The sequence below is a fragment of the Pipistrellus kuhlii genome, unplaced genomic scaffold, assembly GCF_014108245.1.
Source record: "Pipistrellus kuhlii isolate mPipKuh1 unplaced genomic scaffold, mPipKuh1.p scaffold_m20_p_3, whole genome shotgun sequence".
Classification (NCBI taxonomy): domain Eukaryota; kingdom Metazoa; phylum Chordata; class Mammalia; order Chiroptera; family Vespertilionidae; genus Pipistrellus; species Pipistrellus kuhlii.
The window spans coordinates 89892510-89911019 of NW_023425529.1; the positions used below are offsets into that span (position 1 = coordinate 89892510).

Sequence of the window (18510 nt, forward strand, 5' to 3'; positions counted from 1 at the left end):
ATCTTAATTTCACACATAGAGGTTTATTTCGCTTACATTTCAATTTCATTCTGCCTTTTGAAATGTTATTTGGGAATAGAAATGATCAACCCACCTTTGTGATTGGCTTATTAGTATGACTGTGTTTTAGATTATTTCCCTTGAGCAAATGTTAATGGAGAGAGTCAGAGGCTGTGATATATGGGGTGGGGCTGAGAAGCACCTGAATGGGTGAAGTCCTCTCCTCCTTCTGTCACCTGGGAGCCCCACTGCCCACATGCCCTGTGCTGCATTACTGCCCGTGGAATTGCCTATTCTGTCCTTGAAGTAAATTCTTGCTCTGTGGCATTGCCCATTTTTCCTGGGAATGCTAATTGGAGAAAACAAACTGTGAAATGCTTTTGAGAAATGCACTGTAAAATTAGGATTATTTTTTGCCCAGTTCACCTTTTTGTTTGGTTTATTGTTTTGATTTACATTTTCAAAGTGTTACTATTATTATTCTCATTATTACTGAGATTTGTGCGCTGTGGTGGTGGTGGGTTCCTCACTCTGGCCTGGGACCCCTCGGTGGATGTTAGTGCTGTAGCGGAGGTGGGAGGGGCTCCCCCCACTGCCGCTGAGCTTGCCAGCTGTGAACCTGGTTTCTGGTTGAGCAGCACCCCCTGTGGGAGCACACTGACCACTGGGGGGCAGCTCCTGCGTTGAGCATCTGCCCCCAAGTGGTCAGTATGCACCATAGTGACAATCGTCCCGCCATTTGGTTGACTTACATATTAACCACTTATTATATAGGATTACCTTTAATGTAGAGCCTAGATGTGTCTCTAGGGCAGGAGTCTGCAACCTTTAAGACATAAAAAGCCACTTGGACCCATTTCCGAAGGAAAAAAAAAAACCTGGGAGCCGCAAAACCATTGCGACATTTAAAACAAATATAACACTGCATATATTGTTTCTTACCTTAATGCTATATACCGGATCGTGCAGTTAGCTGTCAATCTGAAGAAAAAAAGAACTTTTTCACTTAACAATGTAAAATATATTTTTGCAAATTAATAGCTAATTAAAATATTTAATTTACGTGGTTAATGGGATTTTTGCTCCTGAACCTCAGTGCACAGTGTCAGCACATCAGGGCTGTAAGACGTTACCTTCATTTTCACACAGGCTTGCAAGTTGTCGGAGCCGCAGTAAAGCTTCAAAAGAGCTGCATGCGACACCTGCTCTAGGGATATCTTTATAAATGGGCTGTGACTCAAAACATTAAATCGCTCTAAAAGGGGAATGATTTTAATTCCTCCCACTTCCCTGGCCCCATGGCTTCAGTAGGGTTCCTTTAAGTGTCCCGAATGTAGCAGCAGTGTCTGCACCACACTTTTACCCCGCGATCCCTGAGATGGGAAGCTGGTGCCACATTTAGCTCTGTTGGCGACAGGCCCTGGCAGTGATTGTGAGAGTATGGATTTCCAGTTGCATGGCATTCCCCTTTGCTTAAGAAATAACACACACACACACACACACACACACACACACACACACACACAAAATACCTGAGGTGTCCTAAGCTAAATTACAGTGGCAAGTGAGTGAGAGGAAGAGAATAGAGTATTTGAACAGTTATTAGCTGTTGGTCAGTAGACTGCTCACCTTCCTGAATGTCTGTTGGAGCTTTGAATCCACCTCAGCCTCTATTAGTGACAGCAGACACCACTGCCTATGCAGGAACCTTCAGGACTGTTGCCCACCGCCAATCAAAGTAGTAAACATTTGTTCCTTACAGGCTGTTCACCTATCCTAGAGCTGCCCCCATCACCTTTCTTTCATATTCTTTGAAAATTCTTTCAAAACAATGTAGATCTTTCTTCTCCCAAACATAATAAATAAAAAGCTCCCCAGCCCAAGCCAGCGGATATGCTGTCTTCCCCACACCTGCTGCTGGTGGCTTAGGCTGCACGCCCCGGGGCCTGATCCTTTCCTAGCTAGTGTATGGCTCGGTAACCCTGTTTTTTAAGAAGAACTTTTGGCCATGAAAGTTTTTTTTTTGTTTATCATATGGCACCATAGTTGAGGTTTCAAAGAAAATTGTATTCTGTATGCATTTATTTTGTGGTTTATATCTACAGACATCAATGGCATACACAGGTTCTAGTTTCTCTGATGGAGTATTTCTTTAGCTTTGTAGCCTGAGTGTTTGTTGGCTTTCACTGATAAATAATTTTAGGTCTGGATATGAAGGCAGCAAATGATGCTGGCTTGTGGCAATACAGCTGCTTTTAAAAATGAGCAAAATATATCTTATATCTTTTTTTATTTTAAGCAAAACTGTTCTATGTGAGAATAAATTTTAATGGCCAATTTTAATATAAAAATGTTTCCTTTTTTTTCCCCAGCTTTTGCATTGACTTCTAAAGATGTAAAGGAGGTCACACCATCTAAGGTACTGATTCTAATGATCAAATCTATCCTTCCCATTTGTGATTTCTTTAATGGGAGCTGTCATGAATTTTTCTTTCAGTGAAGTTTCTTTTTCTTTCTTTTATCTTTATTTCTTTTCTTTTTTTTACATATTTATGAAATTTTGGTCAACATAGATTTTGAATTTATAGCAATAACCAACAGATAGGCTGGGTTTTAAGAACGTTCTCCTATAGTTAAAGCACATCCACTAGGTTTCAGATTTCTTCATAAGGAAGAAGATGTTCTGATGTGAAGTTAGACATTTTAGAAATCTTGCTTGGATCTGATGGTTTTCTCCAGTTGTAGCACATCTTAACCTTGGGTTTAATTTTCCCAGTCTGTGAAAGGACTGTGCTGTGTTTCCAGGGTCCCTCACCTTGAAGGCAGCACCATTAGAGGGCATCGGGGACAGCTGAGAGATGGAGAGTCCATGCTCAGTCAGAACCAGGAACTGAGATCTGGGCCCCGATGGAGAGGGCACAGTACTCACCCAATCTCTGAGCTGTTGCTTTGTCATAATTTCATCATTGATTTTGTTCCAGAACCTCATCTAAATTTTACCATGTGGGCTTTATACAAGAGTAGTTTTAGCACATGAGGAGAAACAATACATATGAGTTGTGTTTGCCCATTAATTAAGGCTCAAGTGACTCTATTCCCGCCCCCCCCCCCCATAATTAGTATAAAAGCATTTTAAAATAGAATGTTCTAGCTATACCATGGGATTCCTACATTGGGGGGGGGGGGATAATAATAATAATAATAATTTCTTAAGATTCTTTATAGTTAATTAAACATTTTCAGACATTTAATTTATAATAATTTAGTCTTCTCAATGATCTTGTACTGCACAGCAAAGTAGATATTCTTTTGGAAAGCTCAGAAAATTTACCTTCAGAGAAGTTAAGTGGCTCATCTGAGGTCACATAACAAGAGGTGAAGTCAGAATCCAAATTTTATGAATTCTTGAATTTTTCACACCAATTTTATATTACACAGCCATGTGCATTATAAAGTGTGTGTGTGTGTGTGTGTGTGTGTGTGTGTGTGTGTTTGGCAACAATGAGGTTCATTTATAATAAATTTAAAGTGCTACCCAAGATTTATTAATAGAGAACTAAAATTTTATCTAATAAATTTAGAAATACTTTCAAATACATGTTTTACCTAATCCTTTCAAATAAAGAAATATATGTCCCCTTTGCCTTAAATACATATATAAATCTAAAGATAGAGGTGAAGGGAAAGTATTCCATCTTATTGTCATTTTTCATGCAAAAAAGCCCTTGAAAAATGTCATTAAGCCCATCTATGCTAAGGCCACAGAGCCAAATAAGCCATTAACCCCATGGGGAGAGGCAGTGATGAAATGCCTTCTGTAGCACACCTGAGAGTGAGAGACAGAAAAGAATCAGCTTGCCCAAGGTCAACCAAAGTCTGTAGATGGTTTGGAGACAGCAGTTGTTCTCATTAGTTTATCTGCCCTTGCAGTGCTGCTCGGAAGTAGCCTGCTGTGTTTTCCTCACTCTACTGCTCACCTTGGTGACGTGCCCTAGAACACAGGCCAGCCCATACAGGGCCGAGGGCCTTCCCAAAACATGAAGTTCACCGGTTGGTGCCAGTGTCTTCACATGAAAATCAGAATCAGTACCTTGAGGTCCTGTCTGGGGCCTGGCCTCTAGGCCCAGGCTTCTCTTCTGAGCACTTGGCCCTGCACTGTCCTGGGTTCCTGGATGGGACCTGCCCTCTTCCCGGGAGCCTGTCCTCCAGGCTCTGCTCCAGGCCCTGGATGCTGCCTCAGCTGTGGCCATGTACCTGTTTGGCCTGCAGATTGGCCTGGCCTTATATCCTGGGGTGACTCATGACATTGTATTCCATATGACAAAGTGTTAGAACTGGACACTGAAACCATATTGCAATGGGCCACATCTCTTCTCCAACACTGACCTGCTGTGGAACTTTCCAAACCTTCCTGTGCCTCAGCAGCCTCAGTAAGACTGGATAATAGGGCCTGTCTCTAAAAGCTCTTTGAAGATGAAGGGGTGTGTGTGTGTGCGCGCGCGCACGCGCGTGTTCACCATGTACAACAGTGCCAGGTCCCATTTAATATGACAGCAAGAAATGTCCTATGCAATATTTCAAGAGGAATCTAAACAAATAAAGAAGAAGAACCATGGACATTACTGCTTTTATCAGTTAATTTCTATTACAGTGGTAGTAGATATTACATAAAGGAGGCAATGACGATAGAAAGTGAGAGAGCTAGCAGTTATTGAGCATTTGCTTTGGACAAACACTATGCTTAGCATTATCTAATCTAAATAAAGCAGGTCTTATAATTATGGTTCCTGTTGTACAGATGAGAAACTGAGGCTTGAGCTAGTAAGTGGTGGAGGGAGAAAGAACACGGCCCACCTTCAGTGGAGGGCTCTGATGAACACGTCCTGCTTCATCGTTTTTACTGAGAATCTCAGGGGCGGTGGTGGCTGTTGGTGAATGGGGGTAGAAGATGCCATTTTACTCCTTTTCTTCTTAAAATATTTCATATTACATTCTTTAGGAGATGCCTTATTTTTTTTTTAATGAAGAACATATAAACCAAGCCTCATCTATTTTAGATGGATTGCAAGTATTCAAATCTGTGGTGCATTAAAAGTAAAACTGGACCAATGGTGTTTTGGTTTAGTCTTATTCTGGCAAGAGAAGGAACTGTCTGTGAGGTAGAGGTGTTAGAAACAGACCTCCTTCTGATCTGAGTAGCAATTCAGTAGGCTTATGAAACATTGGCAGTGAGCACATTTGGACTGATATTGATAGTCAGTAGAAGAAGCATATGGTAGCAGAGATAATAAACCATGTCTATCTTTTTTCTTAGGAATAACTAAGCCTTTTCATGAAGGAAATTGGAGACAGAATTTTGAATGTCCTGTCAATTGGTTCACTTAGTCTAATTTTATTTCTCGAAGGGGAACTTACTCAAGACTATTTTGGTTCCATGTCAGTTCACTGAATCCAAGGGTTTTTTGGATATTTTATTTTACTGTCTATAAATCAAGCCGCTGGAAACAGCTATAATCATTTCCTAGCTGTTGTGTCAGCTAGTCAGTGCAGCAGTGCTTGATGACAGAGAGCTATTATTTTGGTTGCTCTTCTTTGGTTTCACAAAGATCTCTGATGGGAGAAAGTGCAGTGGGATTCCAGCTTGGAATCATTGAGCCAGGATATTGTTGATCTTTCGACTTGTTGATGAAGGTGACTGTTGTTGTTACAGGAAAGGGGACCTGGGTCTTAGCAGGACAGCCTAAGGATGGCAGGTAGTGTGTGGGTTCTCGAGTTTATACAGGAAAGATTTCACAATATGAGTTCAAGTGATTTTGAGAGAAACTATATTAAAGCTGTGGACATTGAAACAATAAAGGGCTTAGGATAGAAGAAGCAACGGGAGAGGGACAGGTGCGGCTGCTTTGGCTCTAGAAGTATTACAGGAAAGAAATGAGCCAAGGGAGGCTGCTGTTAGCTCACTGGGAAGTCAGAGAAAATGGGGCCTTGGAGACAGGTTCAGAGAGTAAGCCCCAGATGAGCTGTTGCTGCCCATTGCTCCCCTGGTTGCAAGTCTTGTGGGTCTCTTAGAGTTAGGGGATGCGTGGCTGTTGAGGAAGAAGAGGAGGAGGAAGGGAAAGGTGCGGGCATGCTCCCTGGAGGTAGAGGGAGCACTGTTTTTTTGTTTTTTTTTTGTGTGTTTTGATTTGTTTTTAGGGTTTTAAAAGCTGGGAGTTTAGGGGATGTCTTAGGGAAGGATCTCAATATAATATTATCAGCTTTTCCAGGGGTGCCTTTTCAGGGTCCTGATTTCCACTGATCAGTCAGTGTCAGGGCAGGGAGGCACTAGTCATTGCATCTGGTCCTGGCATCACCTCCCTCATTTTGTAACCACACAATCAATGAATCTGGGCTGCCTGTCACTCTTTGAGTCAATTCAGCAGAGACAGGATTGTATGCGCATTTATTCCAATACTGCCAGCAATATGGAACAGCAGGTCATCCACAAAAATCTACTCTGCCCCCACCATAAGCCAGTTGCTTATATTGGGACGAAGATTACATGGGGAAGTCGGCAATAGGGTATGCCAAATGGGCAGTTTACAGGTAATGCATGCTGAGGATTTGCAAAGGCCGGCAGGTATGCAAAGAGCAGGGATCTTCAAAGGGCTGGTGGCTCTGGTTTCTGCAACAAGGTGGTTCATCTTTACATGATAATTGGTAGCTCCTGGGTGTGGAGGATAGGCTGCATTGCCAGGTGAGCTCCCAGGTCCCATGTGTAACTGCCAGCCAGGTTAGATGTGCTTTCTGTATTCAGAACATGACAGTCATGGTTAATAGAGTCTGATGAATATTTCTTACAATTGTGGTTGGTCCCTAATATTCTATTTTTGCTTCTATAATTTTGCTGCTTTTCTGTACTTGGAATTGAAATACAACCACATGTTATATTTCAAGCCAAATGTTATCTCTAGGGAGGGAAAGTCAGAGGGTCTCAACCTCATGACCAGTGATATGTCAAAGGAGGAAAGGCCACCCTAGGGACGAGGTCCAGTGCCAGTTTTGTACGTTGCTGGGCACCCAGGGCTTTTTGCCCAGGTGACCTGCCTTATCTGGCTGTAAATTGCTCTGCCAGTTTGTTCAGCTAGCTGTCTCAGTTTCCCCATTGTACTTGACAAGAGTTTTCCTAGTTTCTTATTATCTTGCATCAGTTGTAGATATTATTTTTAGCTTGCTCTCGAAATCTGTCTGCTTCTAATGTGCACATTTTCTGAAGAATGCCTCTGGAGGCAGGCTGGATGTGCATTTTTCATGGTGAGGAGGGGTGTAAGAAAGGAACATTAGGAAGGAGACAAAAGGCCTGGATCTTCATCCTTACATAGTGATGTTCATTTTCATGAACTAGAATGAATCCTTCCCTGAGCCTCCATTATCATTTGTAAAAGGAGAGTGTTGGATGATTGGATTACCTTTACTGCTGGTTTTTAAAATTGTGGTAAAATACACATGACATCAAATTGACCATATTAACCATTTAAAGTGTATAGTTCAGTACTAGTAAGTACATATATTGTTGTGTAGGCAATCTGCAGAGCTCCTTTCATCTTGCAGACTGGAACTCTGTGCCCAGGAAACAATAACGCCCCTTTCCCCCATTCCCCAGCCCCAACAACCATCATTTTACTTCCTGCTCTATAAATATGACTATTCTAAGTGCTTCATTTAAGCAGAATCCTACTTTTCTTTTCTGGCTTGCTGATAGGTTAACTGGAAAATAAAAGGCAAAGTGAGAGGCAACAAGCATTTGCTTGAAATCTAAAAGAATAAGCTGTTGGGGAAGCATTGATTTAGGCAGAAACCCAAATAGTGTTCTGATAAAAGACAAAGGCAATGGGTATTTATGAGAAGATGAGAAGACGAAGAGTCCATTAATAGAAAGAAGGTATTTCTATTCGAGCAGATAAGCTTACATAGTGATATTAATTATTATTTTTTAACTTTTTTATTCTTTTCTGTGATGTTAATTTCAAAGAATATTTTAAAGTTTCAGTCTATAGCCAGTCCAGTAGTAATAAGATCTCCTTTCTTGTTATCTTTGCAAACATTTTTTGGGGGGAAATAATGTTGCTTTAGTCCCACTCCAAAGGTTATTTTGCCCTGTTTTAACATTCCAAGTTTTGAGGCATGATGGTGCAAGGCAGTTCCTCTGGAATGGCAGCTCCAGCTTCATTTTATTATTATTATTACTAGAGGCCCTGTGCACAAAATTCATGCACTGCAGGGGTAGGTTCCCTCAGCCTGACCTGTGCCCTCTCACAGTCTGGGAGCCCTTGGGGGGTGTTTGACTGACTGATGACTGTCAGACATCCTTAGCACTGCCACGGAGACAAGAGAGGCTCCTGCTACCACCACTATGCTCTCAAGCCATGAGCCTGGCTTCTGGCTTCTGGCTAATTGGTGTTCCCTCTGTGGGAATGCTCTGACCACCATGGGGCAGCTCCTGCATTGAGTGTCTGCCCCCTGGTGGCAAATGCGTGTCATAGTGACTGGTTGTTCCACCTTTGGGCCAAAACCCAACTCTCCAACATCCCCTGAGGGGTCCCGGATTGCAAGAGGGCACAGACCATGCACGATCAGGACCAGGAGGGACATAGGAGGTTAGCTAGCCAGGGAGGGGCTGCAGGAGGGCTCCAGGGCATGTCCTGCCCATCTCAGTCCCCAGCAGGAACCCAGCAGCAAGCTTACCTACTGGTCGGAGCATCTGCCCCCTGCTGGTCAGTGCACATCATAGGGAATGTTTGAGAGACCTTAGCATATCATTAGCATATTATGCTTTGATTGGTTGAACAGCCTACTGGATGACTGGACACTTAGCATATTAGGATTTTATTATATAGGATTATTATTATTTGTGTTAAGCCTCACCTGAGGATATTTCTTCCATTGATTTTTAGAGAGAGAGAGGAAAGAAGGGGGAAAAGAGAGAGAATATTGATGTGAGAGAAGCACATCGATTGATTGCCTCATGCCTACACCCTGTTTGGGGCCAGGGATTGAACCTGCAATCCAGGTATGTGCCCTTGACTAGGAATCGAATCTGAGACCCTTTGGTACTCTGGCCAGTGCTCTAACCCCAGGGCCATGTGGCCCAGGCTCTGCTCCGTTCTAAAGTGGCTCCACTTATATATATATATATATATTTTTTTTTTTTGTATCACTTAACATAATGTCCTCAAGGTTCATCCATATTGTATCATGTGTCAGCATTTGTGTTTTAAACTGAATAGTATTCTGTTGTATGTATATACCTCATCTTCTTTATCCATTCCAATGCTATTTTTGGATCCAAGATTTCTAGTTTTCCATGAGCCTTATCTGGCAGCCAGAGCTGTGGCTCCCAAGGAGAAGGCACCTTGCCAAGGGGTAGCAGATCAATGGTGGAAGTGTAGAGGCTACTCTGGATCAGAGGCCAGTGTTCCTTCTTTGAGAGCAGGCTATTCTGCTTACTGCAAGTGGCATTTAGAGTATGGAAGATAGCGAGTCCACACATGCTAACTTATGATGGTACCTGGCTTTGGTTCACATATTTACAGAAGTGGGTTGAGCTTTTTAGTCTCTCTCTCTTTCTCTCTCTTTTTTTCTTTTCTTCTCTTCCTCTTCCATCTCTTCCTCCTTTTCCTCCTCCTCCTCCTCCTTCTTCTACTTCCCCTCCTCCTCTTCCCCCTCCCCGCCCCGTCCTCCTTCTACTTCTTCTTTTCTCTCTTCTCTTCCAAAAAAAAAAAAGTGTTTTATCAGGAGTAAGTAAAGTGTCACTTGATCAAGAGGTGTAGCAAATGAACATGATTGTGGGGCCATGCTTATCTCAGTGGTATTTCTGTTCTTGAGGCAAAGATCATTTCTGAAAATAATACCAAAGATATACATTTCACTGTGTTCTGCTCTTCCCTCCCTGTCTATTGTCATGGTCCCTTTGACAGTCTAAGAGAATTCATTTCTGTGTATCTTAGCTTTTAAGCTGTTTCCAATTTTGTAGATAATTTCTTGTTGCTGTCTGTGAAGAAAATGGGATGATATTTGTCACTATCCATTTGTCATAATTATAGCATATGGTGGATGAAGTAGAAAAGTACAACTAGAGAGAAAATCCTTGTCTGCTGGAGGATATAATGGAAATGGCAGGTTTAGCTGCTGACTGGTATTTTGTCAGAGAAATAATTTCAGAGCTCCTTTCCTGATTTCCCAGTATCAGGTTCAGATACTGTTTTGTTAATGTTTTGTTACTGTTAATGTTTCTGTGGCCACATTTCTGTCAGGGCATCTGCAGCTGTCAGATGCCCCTTATGTGCTCATGAATTCTCTTGAACCACAGGCTGTCCACCTGCAGGGCCCAGTGTAGCTTCTCAGGCAGGAGAGGACATCATTGGTAACATTTAAAAAAATAAATTTTATTGATATTTTACAGAGAGGAAGGAAAAGGGATAGAGTTAGAAACACTGATGAGAGAGAAACATCAATCAGCTGCCTCCTACACACCTCCTACTGGGGATGTGCCCACAAGGAAGGTACATGGAATCGAACCTGGGACCCTTCAGTCTGCAGCCCAACACTATCCACTGAGCCAAACCGGTTACAACATGGTACTATTTTTGATAATACACCTGAAGCCAAATGATGTTCATCTTCATGGGAAACACACTGCAAGAACTGATATGTTCTGTAATATGTTTGTAATGCTTAGAGTTTACAAGTGTTAAAAAAAAGAAAAAGAAAAAAAGAAAAGAAATAGAGTCACTTTAAAATGGAGCCGGAGCTGCCATCTCAAAGGAACTAATTGCCTTGCCTGTCTTATGCATTAAATCTTTAGAATGTTAAAATTGGGCAAAATAGTCTTTAGACTGTATCCCAAACAACTGTTTGCAGAGATAACAAGAAATAAGTTATGATGACTACTGAATTGAAAATTGAAAACATAGTTTAGAATTAAAATCACATTGTTTTTGGTGTTAACAAGCTAACATATTGATTTTAATTTTCATGGAATGACTGCCCAAGATCACATGTGAAAGAGACAGTCCCCTGGAGGGCTGAGTACCGTACGGAAGGGCATCCATATTGCTTTCCCTAATACTAGTCTCTGTTTGTAGGGAAGTACTTCCAAGCTCTCATCTTCAGTACCCCACCCCCTCCGAATGTTAATGTGTAACATGTATTCATTCAGTGTATTGTTAGCTTTGTTATGTGTTAAGATTTATCTTTTTTTTTTCCTCTCTCTCTCTCTCTCTCTCTCTCTCTCTCTCTCTCTCTCTCTCTTTAATACAGAATTCGGAGAAAAGTGGTATATCAAGGAAAAATGACATAGGTATGTACTGATTTTTTTAAAAAAAATTTAAGACTATGTACCCAGGTGTATTTCTTGTAGATTATTTTTCAGTGAAATTCATTTTTCCTTCTGAGTTTATTTATGTTGTAAATATTGTTGTGTTTCCAATAAGGGCAGATTACTCTACCAGGTGAGTAAGACAGCGTCTCTGTAACTAGGGGTCCGTACTTGTGGGAGAAAAGGACACACTGTGGCCTTTGTTCATGCCCTCCTCTGCCTGGAGCCAGGTCCCCCACTGTGTACCCGCAGATACCAATTGCCCTTCAGTGCACTCATTGACCTGTCTTCTGTCAGACTCCTCCTGATCCCTGCTGTGGAAGGGATGGCTTGCTCCTTGGCAAACCCACCACACTTTTGTCGCAGCCCATATACACCCTTATTTGCAACCTCTTTTAAACACATATTTCTCCCTCAGCATATTGTGTCTTCAGGGATGTGACCATGAATACGATTTTTTTTTTTTTTTTTTTGTATTCTGTGGGAAACATACTGCAGGGTGTGGATGGGAGGGTAAGGTCCCACCTTTGTCAGTAGGAGTTGGTCTTTTCTCAAAGGGTGTGAACTTTGTCACTGTCCATCATTCAGGATGTGCACTGGAGACCTGGAAGGTGGGCTGGGACAGGAGGGAAAAGATACGCCTTCTTTGTAGGCCTTTCCTTTCAGATTCTAAGAAGCCAAGAATACCTGCTAAGGGGTGGTGGGTGGTGGGGTGGGCTGTGCTGGATAGGTGAGTCTGAGGCCCTGCACACAGGGGAGCTTAGGGCATAGGCGGGGGCTGTGGGCTCTGAGAGCAGCCTTAGTTAAGGAGCCACATTGCTTTGTTGCCTTTCCTCTGTGAAAACATTCTTTGTAGTTCAGCCATGCCTCTCCATGTGAGGTTTCTCCTCTGCTGCCAACCTTGTGGGTTTGGGCATTTGTTTGTATATTTATTTTATGGGAGCTAATGGGTTTCCTCATAGTAAATGGTTATTAAATGAACTAATGACCATTGTTGGGAACCTGGGTTTGAAAGGACCTAGACTTGCAAGCGCAGATGGCCAGTCTGGTGATAGTACTTGGTATATGATCATCTGAAAAGGACCCAGGGGATTTGTCGGCCACAATCAGTAAGTCTTCAGGACTGGGGGCTGCTAGGGCAGCTGCCCAGTGGAGTCAGAGAACTTATGTCATGGTCTCACAGTACTCAGGGCTGGGTGACAGCCTCCAGCAGGCAGTCTCTTTTTCTCTGACTTACCACCTAATCCATAGATTCTCATCAAGTGACACATAACAGGAGAGTGACTCTTCATGTGTGAGTGCATGTGTGCATATTTATCCCCAGCTTTAAATCATGAGCCAGCTTCTTATCCAGCTTTGCCACATTGATTTCTCATCAGAAAAACACCAGCCTTGTGAAATCCACGTTTCCTGATAATTTATGATCAGGAAGGATCAGTGTTTAGTGTGTTTGGCACATGACAAATACTTAGCACATGCAGAAATAGAGGGCCTTTGATTTATTTTACCTTCATAGAAGAATTGCTTCTCCTAAAGGGATGTTTTTGAAACTTCTTTGGCTCTGTTGCCTGTACTCAGTACTCTGCAGATCTCCACTGGGTTTAGAACCACATTGATCCTTTCCATATCCTTGACTAAGTTATTTATCTTCTTGTCACACTCAACATTATTGTCAGGCACTTAGTGTACTACCCATTTGTCACACATTCCTGGAGGAGAAACAACGACAATTTGTATTGAGTGGTGGCAGTGTTTGCTAAAAGCAAATTGAACTGAGTTTAGAGAAGGGCAGCCAAAGTGAGAGGAAGTAGTGGAGTTGCCTTGTTAGCTTCAGTGACTGGGCAGTGGGAGCCTAAGAGTCACATAGCTGAAAGTGTCAACAAAGAAAACTATAAGGTGACCTATGTAATCGAGACACTGCTAGAATGTGACACAGTGAGGGAGAGTTTAGGACATGTGTCAAAATGTTTCATGAAAAAAACCCCATCCTGAATAATTAACTGAAGAGAGAACCATGACCAAGTACAGGAAGTGGAGACCACATAGAGACTGGTAGGAAGTGTGGAGGCATGAAACACCCACGTGGATGAACACCCACAGACAGTAGCTGAAGTTCTGGAGGGATATTGCAGTTGTGGGGGGTTCTAACTTAGAACTCTGGGGTTTAAACCCCAAGCTGAACCCCCAGCCTAGAATACCAGAACCGAGAAAGGTGCTCACATAAAAACTGGCTGTGAAAAGCAGCAGGATTGCCCTCTGTCAGCCAGAGATGGCTGAAAATGCAGGCACTCACTTAAAGCACCCAGGCACAAATAGAGGAATATCACTCAATCAGGGAATCAAAAACAAACAAACAAACAAACACAGGAAAGCGTAAAGAAGTTATGGGACAACATGAAATTTAACAATATTCTCATAATAGGAGTGCCACAAGGGGAAGAAAATGATAAAAGGGTAGAGAACTTTTGAAGAAATAATGGCAGAAAACTTCCCTAACTTAGTGGAGGAAAAAGTCATATAAGTTCAGAAGGCACAGAGAACCCCAAACAAGAAGAATCCAAATAGCCCCATTCCCAGACACATCATAATTAAAATTCCAAAAATTAAAGGCAAAGGCAGCAAGATAAAAGCAACTTGTTATCTGCAAAGGAGCTACCATAAGGCTGTCACCTGATTTTTCATCAGAAATTCTATAGGCCAGAAAGGAATGGCTTGAAGTATACAAGGTAATGAAAAGCAAGGATCTGAAACCACGGTTACTATATCCAGCAAAACTATCATTCAAAATAGATGGCTAAATAAAGAGCTTCCCAGATGAAAAAAGGCTAGAGGAGTTTGTCAACACCAAACCAGCACTGAAAGAAATGCTGTAATGAGAATAAATAGGGAGAGAGAGAAATCTCGGCATACAAAATTAAAATTGCAGTAAGTACCTATCAACAACTTCAAATGTAAATGGATTAAATGCTCCAATAAAAAGACATATGGTAGCTGAATGGATAAAAAACATGACCCAATTATATGCTGTCTTCAAGAGAGCCACCTCAGAACAAAAGACTCACACAGGATGAGAGTGAGAGATGGAAAAAAAATTTTTCCCCCATACAAATAAAAACAAATAAATGGTGGGGTAGCAATACTCATATCTGACAAAATAGATATCAAAATGAAGGCCATCATAAGATATAGCAAAGTTCACTACATAATACTAAAGGGATTGATCCAACAAGAGTATATAACCCTGGTAAACATATATGCACCCAATATAGGGGCACCTAAATATATATTAAAAAACAAACAAACAACCTCTAGAGGACTTTAATAGAGAGATCGACAGCACTTCAGTTAAATTAGGGGACTTGGACACTCTGCTAACTTCACTGGATAGATCTTCTAGACAAAATAAATAAATAAAAATCAATCAATCAATCAATCAATCAATCAAGGGAACAGTGACTCTAAATGACACACTGGAACAGATGGATTTAATTGACATTTATAGAAAATTTCATTCTAAAGGTGCAGAAAATATTCTTCTCAAGTGCACATGGGCCATTCTAAAAGATAGACCACACATTAAGACACAAAATAAGTCTGTACAAGTTCGGAAATTGAAATCATATCAAGCATCTTCTCAGATCATAATGGAACGAAATTGGAAATCAACTATAGTAAAAACACTCAAAAACATACAAACACATGGAGGCTAAATAGCATGTTACTAGACAATGAATGCTTACCAATGAGATCAAGAAAGAAATTTAAAAAGAAAATGACAATGAACTCACAACTCAAAATATATGGGACACAGCAAAAGCAGTTTTGAGAGGCAAGTTCATAGCATTATAGGCATATCTCAAAAAATAAGAAAAATTAATAATAAACTACTTACCCTTATAACTTAAAGAATGAGAAAACAATAAGAAAAGCCTAGAGTAAAAGGAAGAAAATAATAAAGATTAGAGCAGAAATAAATGACATAAAGAATAAGAGGTGGTTCTTTAAAAAGATAAACAGGCCGAGACCGGTTTGGCTCAATGGATAGAGCGTCGGCTTGGGGACTGAAGGGTCCCGGGTTCGATTCCGGTCAAGGGCATGTACCTTGGTTGCGGGCATATCCCCAGTAGGGGGTGTGCAAGAGGCAGCTGATCGATGACTCTCTCTCATCGATGTTTCTAGCTCTCTATCTCTCTCCCTTCCTCTCCATACAAAATCAATAAAATATATTAAAAAAAAAAAAAAAAAAAAAAAAGATAAACAGGATTGATGAACCTTTAGCTAAACTCATCAAGAAACAGAGAGGACCCAAATAATTAAAATTAGAAACAAAAGGGTAAAGTAACAATTGCCATCACAGAAATACAAAGAATTGTAAGAAAATATTATGAGCAATTATGTGCCAGCAAGCTGGACAATGTGGATGAAATAGACAAATTTCTAGAGAGATACAATCTCCCAAAACTCAATCAGGTAGAATCAGAAAGCCTGAGTAGGCCAATAGCAATTGAGGATATTGAAATAATAATAATAATAACAACAACAATAATAATAAAAACCACACAAAAAACTCCAGCAAACAAAAGCCCTTTTCCAGACAGCTTAATAGGGAAGTTTTACCAAAGATTCAAAAAAGAACAAACACATATTCTCCTAAAATTATTCCAAAACAATCCAAGAGGAAGCAACACTTCTCAGTTCATTTTATGAGGTCAGTCTTATCCTAACTGTAGATAACAACACTGAAAAACAAGAGAATTACAGGCCAATATCTCTAGTGATCATAGATGCTAAAATCCTCAACAAAATCTTAGCAAATTGGATCTAGCAATATTTAAAAAATAAAATCATATACCTGGACCAAGTGGGATTTATTTCAGGGATGCAAGGCTGGTACAATATTCACAAATCAATAAATGTAATATATCACATAAATTGAAAGACAGAAATCACATGATCAGAAAAATTATCAGACAAAACCCAACACCTATTTTTTTTTTTTATAAAAATGCTCAGCAAAGTGGAAATAGAGGGATCATGCCTCAACATAATAAAGGCTGTATATGACAAACCTATAGCCAACATCATACTCAATAAGCAAAAACTTAAACTATTTCCCCTAAGTACAGGAATAAGATAGGAATCACTTTCACCATTCTTATTCAATATACAATAGTTTGGGAAGTCCTAGCCAGAGCAATCAGACAAGAAGAATAAATAAAAGACATGTAAATCGAAAAAGAAGAAAAACTGTCATTGTTTGCAAATAACATGATATTGTATGTAGAAAAACCTAAAGACTCCACCAAAACACTACTAGATCTAATAATTGAATTCAGAAATGTAACAGGATACAAGCTTAACACCCAGAAATTGATGGCATTTTTATACTCCAATAGTCAATTCTCAGAGAATTTCATTTACCATAGCCACAAAAAGCAATCCTATTTAGCATAGGAACAACAACAACAACAAAAACTGAGATAACTAGGAATAAACTTATCCAAGGATGTAAATGACTTGTACTCAGAAAACTATAGGATCTTGAAAAAGAGATAAAGGAAGATATAAACAAGTGGAAGAAAATACTGTGTTCATGGATTGGCAGAATCAACATCACTAAAATGTCCACACTACCTAAAACAATCTACAGATCAAATGCAAGCCCTATTAAATTATCAGTGGCCTATTTAACAAATACTATTTAGAACAAATACTCCAAAGATTTATATAGAACCAAGAAAGGCCCTGAATTGCTGCAACAATCTTGAGAGAGAAGAACAAAGTTGGAGGGATCACATTACCAGATATCCAGGTAAAAGACACTATAGTCAATATAGCCTGGTACTAGCACAAGAACAGACATATAGATCAATGGAATAGAACAGAGACCCCAGAAACTGGCCCAATCCATTACACTCAATTAATATTTGACAAAGGAGGCAAGAGCATACAATGCAGTCAAGATGGTCTTTTCAATAAATGGTGTTTGGAAAATTGGACAGATACATGCAAAAACAAAACAAAACAAAAAATACCCAACAAAACACATACACAACAAAACCAAAACAAACCCCAAAACCTAGACCACCAACTTACATACACAGAATAAACTCCAAATGGATAGAAGACTTAAATGTAAAATGTGAAACCATTAAAATCCTAGGAGAAACCATAGTCAGCAAAATCTCCAACATTTCTTATAGTAATATGTTTATATATATCTTTGAGGGCAAAGCAAACTAAGGAGAAAATAAACAAATGGGACTATTCTATTTAATAAAAGGGTAATATGCAAATTAACTGTCACTCCACAGCAAAAACAGTGGCACCCATAGACACAAAATGGTAGCACCCCATCCTCTTAACCCCACCGGAGTTCCCAAGTCTGCCCAGCAATGGCAGTCCAGGGTGTCTAGGTGGGAGGTGCCCACCCCACATGCAGTGATCCCTGCCCAGTGGTGGCAGCCCAGGGTGTCCGGTTAGGAGGCACCAGCTCCCGGTGCAATCCCTGGCCAGTGGCGGCAGCATGGGCTGGGGTCTCAGGCCAGCAGGGCCTCGCACCCAAGCTGCAGGATCCCCTGGCTGTGGTGACAGCTTGAGTTGGGGTCTCAGACCTAACGTGCTGTGTACTCCCACTGTGCCATCTTCAGGGAGCGGTGGCAGCCTGAGCTGGGGCAGTGCACCCTCAGCCTCTATGCCTGGCCAGGCTGAGATGGCAGTCTGGGGTGGGGTCTCAGCCTGGCCAGGGTACGTTCCCTTCCAGCAGTGGTGGCCTGGGGTCTCACCCATTGAGTCACAGCAGCCAGGCAGATATGGAGGAATCTTAAAATGTTTCTTTTCTTATAATATATATTTATTGATTTTTTTACAGAGAGGAAGGGAAAGGGATAGAGAGCTAGAATCATCTATGAGAGAGAAACATCAATCAGCTGCCTCCTGCACACTCCCCACTGGGTATGTGCCCATCCTTTCACCCTCAGTCTGTGTGCATCTCTTTTTCTGAGGTAGGTTTCTTGTAGACAGCAGATATATGGGTCTTGTTTTCTTATCCAGTCCGTTACCCTATATCTTTTGATTGGGGCATTTAACCCATTTACACTTAAAGTTATTATTGATAGGTACTTATTCGGTGCCATTTTTATTCTTTACCCCTG

General features: G+C 41.0%; 1 protein-coding gene across 2 annotated transcripts in view; it reads left to right on the forward strand.

The window, feature by feature from the left end:
• Window positions 1–18510, forward strand: part of B3GLCT (beta 3-glucosyltransferase) — a 133611-nt gene that overhangs the window by 13668 nt on the left and 101433 nt on the right. The window contains exons 2-3 of one of the 2 annotated variants that reach the window (XM_036456764.2): window positions 2373–2419; window positions 11299–11338. The exons of the other annotated variant lie outside the window; for it this stretch is intronic. Of the exons in view, the coding sequence (XP_036312657.1) occupies window positions 2373–2419; window positions 11299–11338 (87 nt within the window). The remainder of the gene's footprint in view (window positions 1–2372; window positions 2420–11298; window positions 11339–18510) is intronic. 2 annotated transcript variants of the gene reach the window in all.